This window comes from Corvus kubaryi, unplaced genomic scaffold, assembly GCF_017639235.1.
Source record: "Corvus kubaryi isolate FWS band 111438036 unplaced genomic scaffold, C.kubaryi_AGA036_p1.0 37241, whole genome shotgun sequence".
In the NCBI taxonomy this organism is placed as follows: Eukaryota; Metazoa; Chordata; class Aves; order Passeriformes; family Corvidae; genus Corvus; species Corvus kubaryi.
In genome coordinates this window covers 1,443,444-1,460,343 of record NW_024581071.1, presented here as the reverse complement: position 1 = coordinate 1,460,343, position 16,900 = coordinate 1,443,444, and the positions used below count along the sequence as shown (strand labels likewise).

General features: G+C 54.9%; 1 protein-coding gene across 4 annotated transcripts; it reads left to right on the top strand.

Moving 5' to 3' along the window:
• The first annotated feature begins 2,901 nt into the window (after window positions 1-2,901).
• MOB3A (MOB kinase activator 3A) lies at window positions 2,902-16,671 on the top strand. 4 transcript variants are annotated; one of them, XM_042023364.1, is made up of 4 exons: window positions 2,902-3,015; window positions 13,186-13,728; window positions 15,377-15,579; window positions 16,418-16,671. In XM_042023364.1, exons 2-4 carry the CDS (start codon window positions 13,311-13,313, stop codon window positions 16,445-16,447), a joined length of 651 nt encoding a protein of 216 aa, XP_041879298.1. In that variant the 5' UTR covers window positions 2,902-3,015; window positions 13,186-13,310; the 3' UTR covers window positions 16,448-16,671. The 4 variants fall into 4 exon arrangements, with proteins under 4 accessions (XP_041879298.1, XP_041879300.1, XP_041879299.1 ...); XM_042023366.1 differs by lacking the exon at window positions 2,902-3,015 and adding an exon at window positions 8,013-8,035; XM_042023365.1 differs by lacking the exon at window positions 2,902-3,015 and adding an exon at window positions 8,887-8,975.
• Window positions 16,672-16,900: the final 229 nt, after the last annotated feature.

The following is a 16,900-nucleotide window of genomic DNA, read 5'->3' as shown; positions in this document are numbered from 1 at the left end:
TGGAATCACCCCCTGCTGTTGCTTCCTCTTGGTCTCCGGTGAAATTCATGACAAACTTGGTGGCGTTGAGATGAGGGCAGGAAAGAGGCCTTGGCTTTGCTGATGCTCCAGTGGTTTCCAGTCACACCAGACCCTATGAGAATCATCTTGGGACAGAAAATCCCTGGGGCTGAGTCAGGAGCCACCAGTACTGGGAAGAGCTCAGGAAGTTGCTGGCCCCATCGCTGGCAGACACTGCACAGGAAGGATCCAGATCCTCTTGTTTCAGTACTGCAATCCCACACGGACCTGCTGTGGGGTGGTACTGCACAGATCTGATGGAAAGGGATGAAAACGACAGCAAACCCCAACCCAGGAAGTGCCTGGAGCAAAGCTCAAGTGTTAAATGAGCCCCAGGAGCTGAACTCGGGGCCAGGTGGGATCCTGGGCTGTGCCAGGAGGAGCACTGGCAGGGGGACCCGGGAGCTGATCCTGATCCTGCCCCTCCCACAGCCCTGGAGTGCTGTGTCCAGTTCTGGGCTCCTCTGGAGCAGAGGTGGAGCTCCTGGAGTGGGGAGCTGTGCAGGGCTGTGAGGATGATGAGGAGATGGAGCATCTCCTGTGAGGAAATGCTGCAGGAGCTGGGGCTGTAGCAGGGGAAAGAGCAGAGATGGATATAGGTAACATTATATATATATGGATATATACTCTATAAAGTGCCTGAAGGGAGGTATTAGAGGCTGGGGCCAAGTGACAGGACCAGAGGTAACAGGAAGAAACTGGAACACAGGAAATTCCACCTGAGCAGGGGAAGAACTTTGCCCTGCAGGTGCTGGAGCACTGGCACAGGCTGCCCAGAGAGGTGGAGTTACCTTCCCTGGAGATCCTTAAAAGCCATCTGTACATAATCCTAATGTGCGTTGTGGGGTATGCTCAGCCCCTGCCCTGGAGGGATCTCTGCTGAGATAAGAGATTTCACAATCGCCCAGCAGGACTCCCTGGAAAGGCAAACACTTTGGTCACATCGAGGAAAAATGGACCCACAGTCCTTTAGGAGACCCTATGCAGCATCCCAGATCCTCTGTAACCCATTGGCCTTTACTGATCCCCTGTATCCCTATAAAAGCAAGCTCTCTGGGCCCCTACGGAGAGAGGGTTCTTGTCCCTGGCTCTCCCCTTCACCGGAGGGGACCCACAATAAAGCTCCTTCCGTGCAGAACCAGCCACACGGGCCTCTCGTCTCTCTCTCTGGTCTGGCTTGGCCTGGAGGCTGCCCTGCAGAGCTGAGCTGGAATCACGAGCTGATCATCACTAAAGAGCTGACAGTCTCTGCAAGGGCCCTCCTGCCAGCAGCTGAGGGAAGGCACCGGGCCTCGGGAAGGCGATTCCTTTTGGGACCGTCTCCCCGGACCGGTCACCTCTTCCCGGGTCAGAGCCGCTGACCCCCCCAACCAGCTGTAATAGTGCTCAGGGGCCCCTGCTGAGCCAGGTGAGCTCCAGTGGTGTCTCCCAACCTCAATTCCGTGATTCTGTGACCGGGAGCTGCCCGTGAACCTGGCACACAGGCTCCTGCCCTTGGGCAGAGCATCATCTGCTCCGTGGAGGAATCCAGCCAGGGAGGCCCCAGGGCTGCTGGAGCAGGGCCCCGGCTCTTCCCGGGAGCCAGGAGCGGGAGCAGCTGCTCTGCAGCAGCATCCAAGCTGCTGGGATGAGCCTGCGCCAGCCCGAGCTGCGGGAGATTCCCCCGAGGAGCTGAAGCTTCAGCCCAGGCTCTTCATCTGTGAAATGGGGGGGAAATTGGGGTCTGGGGTGGGGGCTGTGAACACCTGGAGGGACTGAACTGGGGTCTGGAAAGGTTGCGGAGCACCTGGGCTGGAGAACTCCAGGCTCCAGCCAGGAGTGCTGGACAACGCCCGGTGGGGCAGGACCCTGGGCCGAGGGGAGGGAGCTCTGCAGGGTCCGGTTCCAGCTCGGCTTCGGGCACCCTTTGTTTTTGGGCTTCCCAGGGATTTCCCACCGGGGTTGGACTTTCCCCATCCTGACGTTTGTGAGAAGTTCCCTTTGAAGCAGCGGCTGCTTCCAGCCGCTTCTCCTTTTTGTGGCCTTCAAGCTCAGGTCTGGGCAAGTCCCTTCAGCTGCCCCAGTTCCCTGGACCGTGCTGGACCTGGCCGGGGCAGAGCGGGGGCTGCTGCAGCCCCTCGGAGCCCCCGGAGCATCCCTGGGCTCTCCCTGTTCCCGAAAAACACAAACACTGAATAAAGGGAAATAAAAGGAAACAAACAGAACAGAATAAAATGGGAAAATAAGTTTAAAAGAGGAAAATAAATAGAATAGAAGAAAGTAAATAAAATAGAAGAGAGGGAAATAAATAACTGGAATGGAATAAAAGGAAAAAATAAATACAGTTAAAAATAAATAAATAGAATTAAAGAAAATAAATAATAAAATAAAATGGAAGAAAACAGGTAAAATAAAAGAGAATGGAAAACAAACAGGAGCGAATAGAAAATTAAAATAGAATAAAAATAAAATAGAAAATAAAAATAAGATTAAATAGAAAATAAAAATAAAATGAAGATAAAATAGAAAATAAAATAACGACAAAATAGAAAACAAAATAAAGTAGAAAATTAAAATAGAAAATGAAAGAAAATAGAACAAAAGAAAATAGAATAAAAGGAATTCAGATAAGTAGAATAAAAGAAAATTTAGAAGTAGAATAAAAGAACATAGAGTAAAATAAGCTAGAATAAAATTTTAAAAACACGATAAAACACGAACTGTCTCCCCACCACCATCCGCTGCGCCTTTCCCCACCCCGGCCCGACCCCGCCCGATCCCTCCCGTGGGCGGAGCCGGTGCAGGCGGGGGCGGCCCCTTTAAGAGGAAGTAGCGCCGGCCGGGAGCGGCGCGCGGGAGGGCGCGGGAGCGGCGGGAGCGCGGCGGCCGCGCGGGGCGTGCTGCGGCCCGGGGTGAGGGAGTGCTGCGGCCCGGGGAGCTGTGCGCGTCCGCCGGCGAGGGAGCGCGGCCCGGCAGGTGCGGGGACACGGGGGCTGTGAGGGACGCGGGGCGGGGTAAGGGGCCACGGGAGGCTGTGCGAGGGAGGAGGGCCCTGCGGGACGGCCTCGGAGGGGCCTCTAGGGAGGCCTCTAGGGAAAGGGGGCCTGGAGGGGCCCGCGTTTCCCCAGCCCTGCCCACGTGTTCCCCCGGCCCCGGTGGCCGCGTTCCCCCGGCGGGGCCGGGCCGGGCCCTCCCCGGCCTTGGCGGGACGGGACCGGACCTGTTGAGCCGCGGCCACCGCATCGCCGCTCTGGGCGTTAATTGTTTGTGTTTGCCTGGGCGGGGGGCGATGGCGGCCGCGGCCCGGCCTGAGCCCCCTCAGGAGGGCCCGGAGCCCCCCGGGGCGGGCAGGGCGGGGATCGGATGGATCGGGGCATGGATCTGCCTGTGCTGGCCCGGCCCCTTGGAGCCCTGGCTTGTGCGCACAGCCCCCTCCCTTCAGAGGGGTCGGGAAGGGGACGGACCTGCTGCAGGATTCGTAAGCAACCCAGAACTTCATAATGGGGAAAAAAACATCGCAGAGAGCAAGGGGGTTGGTGGCACAACTGTGAAGTTACAATCTGCAACTTCCCTATTTTATCCCACCTCTTCCCCCAGACTTTATCCAGCCCAGCTGGAGCACGTTTCTGCTCTAGGTAAAGGCACAGCCCTGAAGTTCAAACCCTTCAGTCTCTAAACTGGTCGGGGAATGGGGAATTTTCCATTTTTTCTTCAGGTCATGCTGAGCCATGGCTCAGCTGTCATGAGGGAGGACTTGTCAGGAGAACTTGAAAGCAAACTCTTGCTCTGCTTCTGTCTCTTGCTGCGGGCTCAGGAATCCTGATCCTGCAGAGCTGCCTCTGCTCTGATCTGCAGCACAGTGAGCTCAGCTCCTTCAGAGAAAGCTGAGTGAGAAGGACAAGCAAAAGGAAAGGGCAGGAAGTCCTCTGGAGGGAAAGGACAGGGGAACTGGAGTTGTCCAGTGTCCAGCACAGATGTTTGGGGAAAGCATTTCTGTCAGTGCCAGTGAAAGGCAGGATTCCCTCCTCCTAGAGCTTGGAACTGCAGAGTGGCCGCACTCTCTGGGTTTCCATTCCTTTGTTAAAAGCCCCTTTCCGGTCTGGAAATCTTCTGCCAAGTTGCAGGGCAGGGAGGGATTTTTGCTGGGAGATGTGAAACTTCCCCAGCCACCTGTTTATCACAGTCCCCAGGGCTTTGTCCTTGCACTCTGCTTGCTTTCCCAACTGTAGGCTCACATCCAGCTCCCTGTTTGTCTGTTGCTGTTCTCTGGACTGTGTATCCCATGTTTCACATTCACTTTCTGTCTTAGTCACTTCCTGTGAGGTGAACCTGGGATGAGCTTGTGACTCTTCAAAATCCCCAGAAAGAGGGAGAGGAGCATTGGGAATTCTTGCCAGTGGTGGCAAAACCTGGAGCTGTTGGTTTATACCGAGGAGCTGTGTGGGTGCTGAGCAGGGAGCTGGTTCCCTGTGCCTGGCTCACCTTGCAGCTTCTGGGATGCTCTGTTGGACACGTGGGGTTGCACTGTCACCTGTGCCATCATCAGATGTGGAAATGGGCTCTCCCATGTGCTTGCCCAGGGCTTGAGGAGCTTGGAGTGGACTCAGCATCCCCACCAGAGTTGTCCTGCATCACTTCAGCTGCCCCTGGAGCTGTTTGCCAGCTGCTTCCCTGGCCACATCTAACGTGGCCCTTCTACTGATGGGGTGAGAAGTACCTCCTGCACCAGAATGGGGTGATTTAGTCCCATTTCGGAGGTCAGACTGTCCAGATCTGTGCTGTGCTTGCTCACTCGTGCTCCTCTGTGGGCTCCCAGGGATCTCCATGGCCAGACTAATGAAAGGGAGAATGTCCCTTGTGAGTAGTGAAAGTATCTGGGGTCAGTGCACAGAGATTGCAAAACCTTCCCAGTCCTGCCCACAGGTCTGGGAAGGGAATTGCTTTCAACTTCTGAGTTTTCATTTCTAGTAAGACAGGGAAGTATTTTCTAGTTCTTGAGCCATAAATGCTGCTGTAAGTGGATCCAGAACCAGCTTTGCTGGAGGTTTATCAGCTTATCTTTAGGAATATGTAATACCCAGCTAATGCTGTCGATAAGGAGTGCACCTTAGGCTGCACCTTTATCCTGCTTTTTCCAGATGCCCCTGGGAAGCAGGATTACCCCTGAGGCCTGGTTTGGTCAGCTGCCTGCTTCCCTCTGGAGCTGGTGGTGTGGTAGAAGGGCTGCTCTGCTCCTGGTGAGATTGGGTGGGTTGTTGCTCTGGGTACGTGAGGCAAAAGGGAGGGCAAAGGAAGGGATGGAGGCAGCGAAGGCCAGAAAAAACCCCAACAAAACAACAACTTCTGCAAGTGGGCAAAGCCAGAGCAAAACAATCCATCACACTGTGACAGCTTTGACTTCTTCCAGAAAACCTGGCTGAGGTTCCGAGGGGCTGGTGCTGCTGTTGGGTCAGTGTGAGTGGGACGAGGCCGCCGTGGTGATGCTGCCAGACACTCCCATGTGTGACCCTGTGCTGATTCCAGGGAACTCGTGGGACAGATGAGCTGGAGCCACCCAGACCATGGCTGAGGTGGAAGCAGGAGATGAGCTGGCCTCCAGCTGAGTGCCTGCACTGAAAGGCCCTGTATTTTCTGCAGGCCTCTCTTGGGGCTGTTCTCTGGCTGCCTTTGCTTCCTTCTCTCTTCTTGCTGTCTTGTGATGTGGTTGGTGTTGAGATGGTCTCCATCTCCACATCCCTGGGATCATTCTGTGCCTGGAGCTGTGCTAAGGGATTGAGTTACTCCCATATCTCCTGCCAGGGCAGGAGAGGCCTCGTGGGCCTCTGCTATCAGCAAGAAACAATCCTGCCGTTCATCCCAACGCGTGACATTAACGTGGGGAAAAGGAATGTTTGTCCCTGAGATTATCCATGCTCTGGGAAAGGCTGGCCGTGTGGCCAGCTTGTGCTCTGGCTCAGCCCTGGGGTGTGATCCCACACTTCCTGGGATCCCAGCCTGCTGCTAGAATGGTGCCATAGTAATTTTATCATCCTAATGCAAATTTCGTGCTCCACACTGATGTTAGCTTTGACTTGAGTAGGGGCAGATCCCAGAGTTAGAGGAAATGGAACTGCTGTGGGCTCAGAAATATCCGTGTCCAGTGAGGACAGTACGGAGCCTGCACAAGCAGGGAGAGACGAGCAGCTTAGCTGGGACTTGATAAACACCACCTTGCCCTTCCAGCCCTGGGCTGGGGACAGCGAGAGGCCTTCCCGAAGGACCAAGCTGTTCTGGGACCTGGAAAAGAGGGAGCTGCTCCCACCATGCCGTCATTGGCCATGCTCTACCTTGGAAATACTCATGTGTGCAGTTAACCTGTGTGCTGGAGTCGTGACCCAGCTCGTCAGCTTAGCGCAGCGCTGCAGAGCCTGCAGCGGATTAGCTCTGCCTCCACACGCAGCCCCATCTCGGCCAGATCCATGGAAGCCTTCCAGCAGCGGGATCTGACATTGCAATGGATGCAGATGTCACGTAAGAGGCAGCAGGGCTGGCCCTGAGTCAGTAACACCCGGGGCTCCATGGGGCTCCCTGCAGTCACTGCTGTTCCACAGGAACAGTTGGACACTGCAGCATCTGCTGCCTGACCTTCCCCTGTGGGGAGGGAAGCAGGAGGGGACCTTTTACAGAACTTGCTTTCTCGTGTGGCTTTTCTCCCTCTGTGGCTGTGGGGAGGAAGGTCAGGGGGACAAACCACGCTGGAAATTTGGGCTTCTTGCCTTCCCTCTCCCTTGCCAGACTGGGTTTTCCAGCCTCCCCAGCACTTGCTCCCTCAGCTGCCCTCCCTCAGCATCCCTGTGCAGTGTGAGCAGTGTCATCTGTAACGTCCCTCCTGTCACTGCCCATGGTCTGGATGTAAATCCTGAGCTTGAAGCCGACCAGTAAAGTCCCTGTTCATCTGTCTGTCTCACTGCTGGCTGACCTGGGTTCTCTGCTCCAAGCAGCAGCATTCCCACCTGCAGCTCTGGGGTGGGCTCTGCCAGAGCTCCCCTCACCTCTTCTGCTATCCCAGCTATGGCTTAATTTAACAGGGCTTTTCCCTTTATTCCATAAACTAACTTGACTTTAGGATTGTCTGGAATGCTAGGCCTTGTAGGGGCAAAGGAGATGCCAGTTAAAGCCCGGGACAACTATTTTTGGCCTTTTCTTATGCTTTTTCCTTTTCTCATGCATATGGCCTTGCAGATGAGCTCTGCCTCTCCATGGCTTGGAGATGTGTAAAGAGCCTGTCCTGCTCCTAAACCTACCTCTTCTCTTCTCCTAAGCCACCCTCATTCCGGGAAGGGCTGGGAGAAGTGGGAAGTCCCAGGAGATGTGAGAAGTCCCAGTGGAACTGGTGTCTTTACAGTTTCTTACTTGAGAATTTCCAAATTGTGCAGCAGATTGGAATAGCGGGGCCTGGGGGCGGCTGGCGACAGGCAGGACCTTCTTAAAGCTGACTCTGTGAAAGACAAAAGGCTCTTTGTTTGCCCAAACCTTGGGAATTCAGCATTTCCAGTGTGCCCCCGTTCGGATTTGGTTGTGAAGGCTGCTGCAGAAGCACTTTCCAAAAGAAAAATGTGGATGTTGTCCTGCAGAGCAGCAGAATGAAGTGGGGCTGGTGTGTGCCCGGGCTGGGCCTGGAGGTGCAGCTGGGCCGGGTCGAGCTGCTCCTTCTCTGGAAACTTCCGAGCAGCTTCTGCTGCCGGGGCTGAGCGCGGGGGACGGGTGGGGAAGGCAGTGCCGTGGCTCAGCTCTCCTGCAGCAACATGGAACAATCCTGCGGGAGGAAAGGCAGCGCTTGCAGAGGGGAAGGATTGGCTTTTGGGAAAACATTGGCAGCTCCCTGGGCCGGGAGGCTGGAGTCAGTGCCAGACAGGAAGCGGCTGACGTGGAAGTGCCGGCTGGCCGGGATTATGAATGGCCAGGGGTGCCTTCCAGCCACACTGAGCCCTCCTCGCCCTGCCCTGCCCTGCCCGAGGTAAGCACGGGGCAGACCTTCGCTCCTTATATCACAAATCCATTCAAAAGAGCAGCTGGGAGTCTTGTCCCGGGAAGACAAGCCCTCGTTTGTTGCCAGACTGGCTCTGGAGGCGCAGAAACTGGCTGCCATTAGTGCCATGCGGCTGCCAGGATTGTTCTGGTCCCTGCTCTCTGTAGTAAAATCTCTCCTTTGATCGGAGAAAACCAGGATCATCCTGTCCCTAGACGCTGAGCTAGTGCAGAGTGGCCATGGGAAGGGATTTGTGAAAGGAGGGGGGTGGAATTATGGAAAAAATGTGCGTGTGCATCTGTCTCGGCTGTTTCATGCAAGTTGCCTGTTTGAAGCTGCTTTTCTTCTCACTCTGTAAATTCAAGTTTTTACTTGAAATTCTCAGTGCATCCAAAATACCTTTATCAGGGCTGCTTTATCGGTTGGGGGGGTTTTGTGTCCTATATAGGGAACTCTGGCCTGGCGTTAAGGGCCCTGGGAATGGCTCAGGGGGAAGCAGGATCATGGCTCCCCTCTCCTGCGGAGCTCGGGGGACACGGTGGCTATCACAGGCTCCCCACCCAAGGGTTACAAGCAGCTGGACTCGGTGGGATTCCAAGACAGCAGCCTGGCTTCCCGGAAAGGAAACTGGACAAATCCCTGATTTCAGGAGCTGCGTTGCTCCCTGGGCTGTGCTGAAGGGCTGTTTTAGCAGAGGCAGCAGGATGTGGCTGCCCCGGCTGGGGTCACGGGGGAGGGAGGTGGCCTCATGTCTGACCCCTCCCCAGCTGCGGAGCCTCCGGGTGGTGGCCGCCCATGAAACGAACGGGGAGGTTTTTTCCCCTCTTTTGAAAAAGGAAGCTCGGCCTCGGCGCCTGCCAGCGCTGACAGAGGGTGCAGAGCAAGGCTGAGCCTCTGCAGGAGTGACCTGCTGAGGCCAGGAACACAGGTAGGGGCTTGCTGACTGCTGCCTTGCTGGTTTTTCCCTGCCTTGCTGTTTTTTCCCTGCCTTGCTGGTTTTCCTGGCTGTTGTTAAAGCCCTGTGCAGTGTCGGCAGCAGAGGAGAGCACGGAGTGCTGCTGGGGCTGGCAGTGATGGAACAGTCATGGGACTTCTGAAGTCCTTTTTGGGCTCATTCTGCCTCTGTGGGGAGGGCAGGATCTGTCGGGAACTCTGCTGGCTCCTGGAAAGCCTCGGGATGGCTGCAGCAGGGCGCAAGGGGAGGCAGCTTCCCAGTGTTTTGGAGGAGGTAACTCTTCCCTTTTCCAGACTCTGAGCTGCCTTTAAAAGTGACCAAGAGTTGGGAAGCAGCCACCTGGGCTTCCTCTGCCCGGAGCCTGGTGTTAGACCAAGGCACCTCCACATGATCCACTGTTCCTGATGAGGGAAGAGGAATGGCAGGACAATGCCAACAGCCCTGGCAGCAAAACCAGCACAGGACTGGAGCTGCACAAGCAGGGAGTCAGAGGAAAGGAGCTTTTGGCATGGGAGGGGAAGGGAGGGCCAGGCCTTGAGACCCCTGGACAGGCAAGTCCAGCATAGTAGGGAGCTGCTCCTCCCATGTCCTTGGGATAAGCTGGAGGTGTGTTTGTGCTCCGGACAGCCCAGGGGGGGTCATGGGCTCTGTGATCCTGAGCGATGGCCAAGGTCCTCTTGGAGCACCGGTGACGTCTGCTGTGATCTTGGCTGGCTGAAGGGAGGAGGCGACAAAATGTACTGAGGTTTGTTTGGGGGGGAGTGGTTTTTCCCTTCACCTTTCAAGCTTGCAGATACCATCCAGGTGCTTTGCATGTCCCATTTCCCAATTGTCCCTAACCTTTCCTTTCCCTCGTGTTCGGGGGCGGTGTCAGCTGTGACTCCTGCCTGTGGAAGTAGGTGTTGTATGGATGATATCATCTCGGAGCAATGTCAGGGATGCTTTGGTCTCTGTGCCTCTTTATTTTTATTTTTTTTTCCTAGAGCTAAATGTTTCTTTTAGCTCATTGCAGTCAGAGACCGTAATTAAATAGGCTGCATCTGCTTGATGTCTCAGCTACTCATTTTGCTAATGCTTCATACAGATGCTGAATCGTCTGAGAGACAATTGCTGCTGTGTTGAGCTCCCCAGTTCTCAGGGATGATGTCTCCACAGGATCAGGAATTTGTTTGTAGGACTGCCTCGATACCAAGTAAACTCTGCTCTGCACAGAGACCCTGACAAATGTGAGGGCTGGGAAATCTCCAACCCTGTGACATGAGACAAGGGCAAGTGCTGGATTCTGCCCTGGGATGGGGCAGCCCTGTATGCAGGGACAGACTGGGAACGAGAGGCTGGAGAGCAGCGCCGTGGGAAGGGACCTGGGGGTCCTGGTTGGTCCAAGTTGGATCTGAGTCCCCGGTGTGTCCTGGCAGCCCAAAGGGCCACCGTGTCCTGGGGGGCACCAGGCCAGGGAGGGATTGTCCCGCTCTGCTCTGCACTGGGGCAGCCTCACCTCCAGTGCTGGGGGCACTCTGGGCACCACAAGATCAGAAGGGTCCAAAGCTGTTGCAGAGTGTCCAAAGGAGGGACACGGAGCTGGGGAAGGGTCTGAGGAGCGGCTGAGGGCACTTGGCTCGTTCAGCTGCAGCAGAGGAGACTGAGGGGAGGCTCCTGGGGGCTGCAGCTCCTCCCGAGGGGAGGCGGAGGGGCAGGGGCTGAGCTCTGCTCTGGGACAGGGACAGGAGCCCAGGGAACGGCTGGAGCTGGGTCAGGGCTGGGCATGGAGCTCAGGGAAAGGTTCTTCCCCCCGAGGCTGCTGGGCACTGCCCAGGCTCCCCAGGGAATGGGCCCGGCCCCGAGGCTGCCAGAGCTGCAGGAGCGTTTGGACAGCGCTCTCGGGGATGCCCAGGCTGGGGTTGTTGGGGTGTCTGTGCAGGGCCAGGGGTTGGATCAATGATCCCTGAGGGTCCCTTCCAACTCAGGATATTCTGGAATTCTATGAAAAGTCTCTCCATCCTGCTCAAATGAGAAAAATGGTTGGTGTTTGTTTCTTGATATGTGTGGCCAAAGCCAGGGGATGTTTGATTTTACCCTTAGGGTTTTACGCCATCCTCATCCATGCCAGGCCTTGCAGTGCAGATCCTCCAGACGAGAAGCAGGGATGGAGTCACACTGCACCAAGGATGCTGTGGGTGCTCCAGGGAGGCGCGTGGAGGGTGGTGCTGCTGCTGCTTTGTGGTTTCCTGTGTGAGAGGATGTGTTTTTCTCCATCTCCAGTGCAGGGAACTCATCGCGTGCAAATGCTTCCCTGGACTTTCTGCTGGAAGCAGCAGCAGCCTCAGCACCTGCTGCCCACATTGCTGGTTCTGTGGGGGCCGGGCCTCCTCCATTCTGGGGCCGGCACAGTCCCTGGAGCTTCCGGCTCTGCCACAGGATGTGGCCAGGCTGTGACACAGCTCCTGGTAACCAGAAGGCTGAGCTGTCTCTCCACACCCTTCACTTCTTCCTCTGCTATGTCTGGGGCGGGATCACGCTCCAAAGGACACGTCTGCCAGGGGTTTGTGCTGGGTTTGCCTCCCCTGACGTGGCTCACAGGGTCACAGCAGCTGTTTTGGCAGCAGGAAGGCCAGGCTGGATGGGGCTTGGAGCAACCTGGTCTAGTGGAAGGGGCAGGGGGTGAAACTGGATGGTCTTTAAGGTTCCTTCCAACCCAAACCTTTCCAGGATGACATGTCTGCTGTGGATTCACCTCTCAGCCCATGGTGGATCTCACTGAACCACATTAAAATGCTTTTAGGGTTTCTCCCAACACATTGTAGCCCATGTTGGAGTTTGGATCTCTCAGCTCCTGCACGGAAGAGGTTACTGAGCTCATTCCCGCAGGAAATGTTGAGCCTGTTCTTAGTGGGGTGAACTGCAGTGGTTTGGGGTTTATTCCTCACTGTAATTAAATAAGGAAACAAGAGGCCTTGGCTTTAAAGCTTTTTAATCTTTCTCCAGAGAAGAACTGCTGATTAGCACTGCAGTGTCTGTTAGAGACGGGCTCGATTGCAGCCGTGGTAGTCATGACCTTGAGTCTGGGATGTGCTTGCCAGCATTTGAGGACACTATTTACCTATTGGAACAACACTATGGCCTCATGTAAATCCAAGTAGATTCTGCTTGGGGAAAGGGGTCCTTTTTGCTTGCTTGCTTATGAATTTATGGAAGCTTATTTATGCTATTTAAGGCATCAGCTTAATTTCTGTTACTTTATTCATTTCTCTGTCCAGCACATGTAAAATAATATTTTTGGTACACAAAGCTTTCTGCCTTAAAGCTTCCATCAAAGAGCAGCCTGACACAAATTCTGCAAGGGGCTGGATGTGGGAACAAAGGAGGTATAATTAGCTACAGATAAACAGAGCTGTGTTTCTCGTCAGCAGCCCTTCAGATCTCAACTTGTGTCTCACCCTTGGAGCTGATTCTTTTCTAGAGGCTGGACGAGGAAGATGAGCTTTCCCTCATCTTCCAGTTTTCAACTTGTAAACAGAGCTAAACTGAAATGGGAAATATGTTTATGGTCTGTGTGCACCTGCAGAAGAGGCTGTGGCTGCTCTCAGGGCTGGTGTTATTTCAGGATATTTGCTTTCCGGGTGCCTGAGCTGTGACTTCTTCTTGTTCCCCTCTACCCCTTCTTCCTGTCTCTCACTTTCGGTGGCTGGCGGGGTGGGGGCTGTCTGGCAGCAGCTCTGAACGGTGTTGAGGGCTGGCATGACCTGGCCTTGTTCCCAAAGGGGGGATGCATAGGTGAAAATGGGATCTGGGTGAAACCCAGCTGGTTTTACCCTTCTTTGTCAGTGCGTTGGAGCCAAGCAGGTGGTGGCATTTCTGCAGGGTTGGGGTCTCACGGTGTGGCAATGTCGGGGTGAGTGGCAGCCCGTTCCCATGGCTGTGGGGCCTGTTCCCTCATTCCCACATGGAACAGGTCAGGAGGTGACTCTGTTCAGCCCAGGTCAGCCCTCGAGCCGAGCCTGCCCTCTGCTCCAGCCGGGGAAGGGAAGGGGGAGAAAGGAAACTGCTGTGGGCTCCCCCCCTTCTCAGATGTGGGGCGAGGGCCCAGATGGCATCCCAGATCTCTTCCTATGGGATTTAGACAAGGTTTCCTGTTGAGAGAGCTGCTCCTAATCGCTGCCCTTCTGTGCTGTGTTGCGTGTTGCAGATCAGGACCAGATGAGCAGAGGGAGGTTTCTGTGAAGATCAGAGTCGCCCCAGCCCTGCCCCGGGAAGTGGCCGCACCTCCAGCTGTCACTGCTGTGGGCCTGGAAGAGACACGAGAGAAGGAAAATGTCCCACGCTTTAAAGCAAGTGTTCAATAAAGACAAAACCTTCCGGCCCAAGCGCAAGTTCGAGCCGGGGACTCAGCGGTTTGAGCTGCACAAGAAGGCCCAGGCCTCACTCAACGCCGGCCTGGACTTGAAGGTGGCCGTGCAGCTGCCGCCGGGCGAGGAGCAGAACGACTGGGTGGCCGTGCACGTCGTGGACTTCTTCAACCGCATCAACCTCATCTACGGCACCATCAGTGACTATTGCACGGAGCAGTCCTGCCCCGTCATGTCGGGGGGCCCCAAGTACGAGTACCGGTGGCAGGACGAGCACAAGTACCGCAAACCCACGGCCCTGTCCGCGCCCCAGTACATGAACCTGCTCATGGACTGGATCGAGGTGCAGATCAACAACGAGGACATCTTCCCCACCAATGTCGGTGAGTTTGGGTCCCAGCTGGGGCTGGAGGGAGGGAGGTGGGTGTGAAGCCTTCTCACGGAGCCCCTGTCGCTGTTCCAGGAGATGCTGCGGCGCAGCTGATCCCTGTAGCAGAGCTGTTTCCCTCTGTGCTTCTCAGGTGGGCAGTGCAGTGAGCCCTTCCCAGCTCTTCTGCAGTGCTAAAATACCCAGAGCTGTACCAGGCCCCACTGGGAGTCATGGATACCTTGAGGCAGTGAAACAGGAGGCTGCCCTTAGAGCAGTCAGTCTCTGAGGTGGCTCTAGAGTGGCTCATGCTGGATGCAGGATGGCTCCCTGGGAGCTGATGGCCAGCCCAGGGCTGAGGCACAGCTCTGTGTCACCTGGTGATGGTGCCACGTGCCATAATCACGCCCTCTGTTATTAGAGACCACGCTGGCTGCCGCTGCCCCTCCTGAGGGGTGGGATGCTGGCACAGGCCTGGAGGGAAGGGCTGTGTTTCATCTACTGCCAGGGCCATGGAAGCAGGAGTTTGGCCTAAGACACCTCAATCTCCATATCCAAATGCAGCTTTGGAACAGGGATTGATGGGTTTTATTTTGTGATGAAGATGGAAGAATTTAGTCCCTAAATTATCGGGTAAATACAACTGAGCCTATACAGAGCTTCCAGCTCCTGGGATGGAGAAGACAAGGTGCAGCAGAGCTCCCTCCCTTCTGCCCCGGTGTTCTTCCCTTTGGAGCTCTGATGGGATGAAGCTGGGCCCTATTTGGGGCACATCTGCCACTTGAGCATCCACAGGGATCCTCCACTGTGCCAAAATGCTGCTTAAACCTGGTGTGGAGCAGGCAGAGAGGGGAGGGGGGCCAAGAACAGCCAGTTTTGAGACAGCTGAAGTGCCAAACCCTCCCCAGCCATTCCTTCTCGTGCTGCACAGGCTCTGCTGCAGCTCCCCGGGGACCACACTGGGGGTGTTGGTTCTGTTCTGGGCTGCAGGATGAGCTTCCGACAGCACGAGGGCTGTGGTTTGGGGTTTTTTTAGTTGTTATTGTTTCAGCTCAGCTTTTACCAGATCCTTTAACACTAACTGAAGTGCTGCAGCTGTGGCAGAGCAAGGAAAGGGTTTAACTTCTCCTTGTTCCTCCAGAAACGGTGTGAACTTTATACCCTGATATCCCACAGAAGTGACTGCATGGCCAGGCTGCTCTGCTGCAGGGGCCAGCCAAACACAGACCTGGAGCTTTCAAAAGAGGACCTTAACAGCTTTAATTTTTAACCAAAGAGCTAAAGATGTACCAAAACAAGGGATAACTGTGGGGAGTAAACAGCACCAGCCCTTTCCTTTGAGAAGTTATTTGGTTGTATCTGGTGTTTTGCACTGTTTATATAAAGACATCAAACAGGAGTGGAAGAAAACTCTTGTCTGGCTGAAACAACTGCTGGGAATGTGGGCTCTGCTCTCAGTTACAGCAGTGCATCACTCTGTCACTTAAAAAATCTGTGCTTTGAAAAATGTCATCCCAGGGAAAGGAAAAAGGAGAGGGGAGTGGGAAATTACCAGGGACAGAAGCACTTTTGCCTCAATCTGTCCATTTTACCAATTTATTTTAGTCCCAAGCAACCAGTTTTAACTTGACCAAAGGTTTTTCATGGCCTCTCTTCCCTCCCAGGTACTCCGTTCCCCAAGAACTTCCTCCCGGTGGTGAAGAAGATTCTCTCCAGGCTCTTCCGGGTGTTTGTCCACGTCTACATCCACCACTTCGACAGGATCACCCAGATGGGCTCGGAGGCCCACGTGAACACCTGCTACAAGCACTTTTACTACTTTGTGAAAGAGTTCAATCTCATAGATACCAAGGAGCTGGAGCCCCTGGTGAGTGTCTGGCTGGGCTCAGGTACCGGTGGGGCTCTCAGGGTCTGTGGCCAGCACAGGGCTGGGGGAGCCACAGAGGGCTCTGTAGCCTTCTCAGAAGGCCCCAATCCTGGGGTCAGTTTTGGGTCCCTCACTCCAACAAAGACATTGAGGGGCTGGAATATGTCCAGAGATGGGAAAGGGGCTGGAGCACCAGGAGCAGCTGAGGGAGCTGGGAAAGGGGCTGAGCCTGGAGCAAAGGCTCTGCACAAGTCCCTGACAGGAGGGGGCAGCCGGGGGGGCTCAGTGTTGTCCCGGGTGACGAGTGACAGGACAAGAGGAAACGGCCTCAAGCTGTGCCAGTGGAGGTTTAGATTGGATAGAAGGGAAAATTTCTTCACTGAAAGGGTGGAACAGGCATTGGAAGGGGCTGCCCAGGGCAGTGTTGGAGTCACCATTCCTGAAGTGCTCAAAAAACATGTGGAGGTGACACCTGGGGACACGGTTTAGTGGTGACACAGCAGTGATGGGGTAATGGTTGGACTCAATGATCTTGGGAGTCTTTCCCAACCTTAAGGATTCCATGATTCTCTTCTAAGGCTGGTTGCCCAAATTCAGGGCCAGTTGGCCTTGCAGTGTGACTGTCAGGGACTTGGGAGTCAGGATGTGACTGGGATGTCCTGGGAACAGGAATGGTGGGGGGAACATGGCCCTGCCCAAACTGGAGCTGTGAGCAGCAGTGTCACCCCATGCCTAGGAATGGTATTGACAGCTAAACACGGGGTTTTTTCATCCACACTCTCACCTGGGAGCCTGGATCCGCCTTCACAGTCCCTTGTCTTCTCTGTCCCTTTGGCAGAAGGAAATGACCTCCCGGATGTGCCACTGAGCTCAGACCTTCCTGCTCCCACCTCGGCACCTCTTCCGAGGACTCCGAGCCCCAATCCCATATTGGAGACGTGATTCAAGGGGAGAACAGAGATGTTTCGTTTAAGAAATTATATATTTTTAATGAGTTTCAATGTAAAACTGTGATACTGCAGGAATATTTTTTTAAAGATGCTCTAGATTAACTAGTTTTTTATAGTAATTTCTATAAAAAAGAAAATATTTTGTGGGCCACTTGATGGGAATGATGGCTCTTGGAGTGGGGAAGAGCTGCCTGAGCTGCCTCCTCCGTGTGCCCTGAGTGAGCTGAGCCAGACACTTCAGTGTTGTGGAGCTGGTGCTGCCATGGAAGCGGTACTTCCCTTGGGATACGCATTCCCCTCCCCTGAAGGCAGGGTGCAGGACTGGGGAGGAATTGCTGGTGTACACGGATCCCCCAGGGGTGGATCCCCCA

What these genes read in the sequence shown, in the direction of transcription:
- MOB3A (XM_042023364.1), top strand. Translation starts at nt 13,311, where the DNA reads ATGTCCCACGCTTTAAAGCAAGTGTTCAATAAAGACAAAACCTTCCGG. An exon ending in CATCTTCCCCACCAATGTCG is followed by an intron (nt 13,729 to 15,376) that starts GTGAGTTTGGGT and finishes CTTCCCTCCCAG; the next exon opens with GTACTCCGTTCCCCAAGAAC. An exon ending in CCAAGGAGCTGGAGCCCCTG is followed by an intron (nt 15,580 to 16,417) that starts GTGAGTGTCTGG and finishes TCCCTTTGGCAG; the next exon opens with AAGGAAATGACCTCCCGGAT.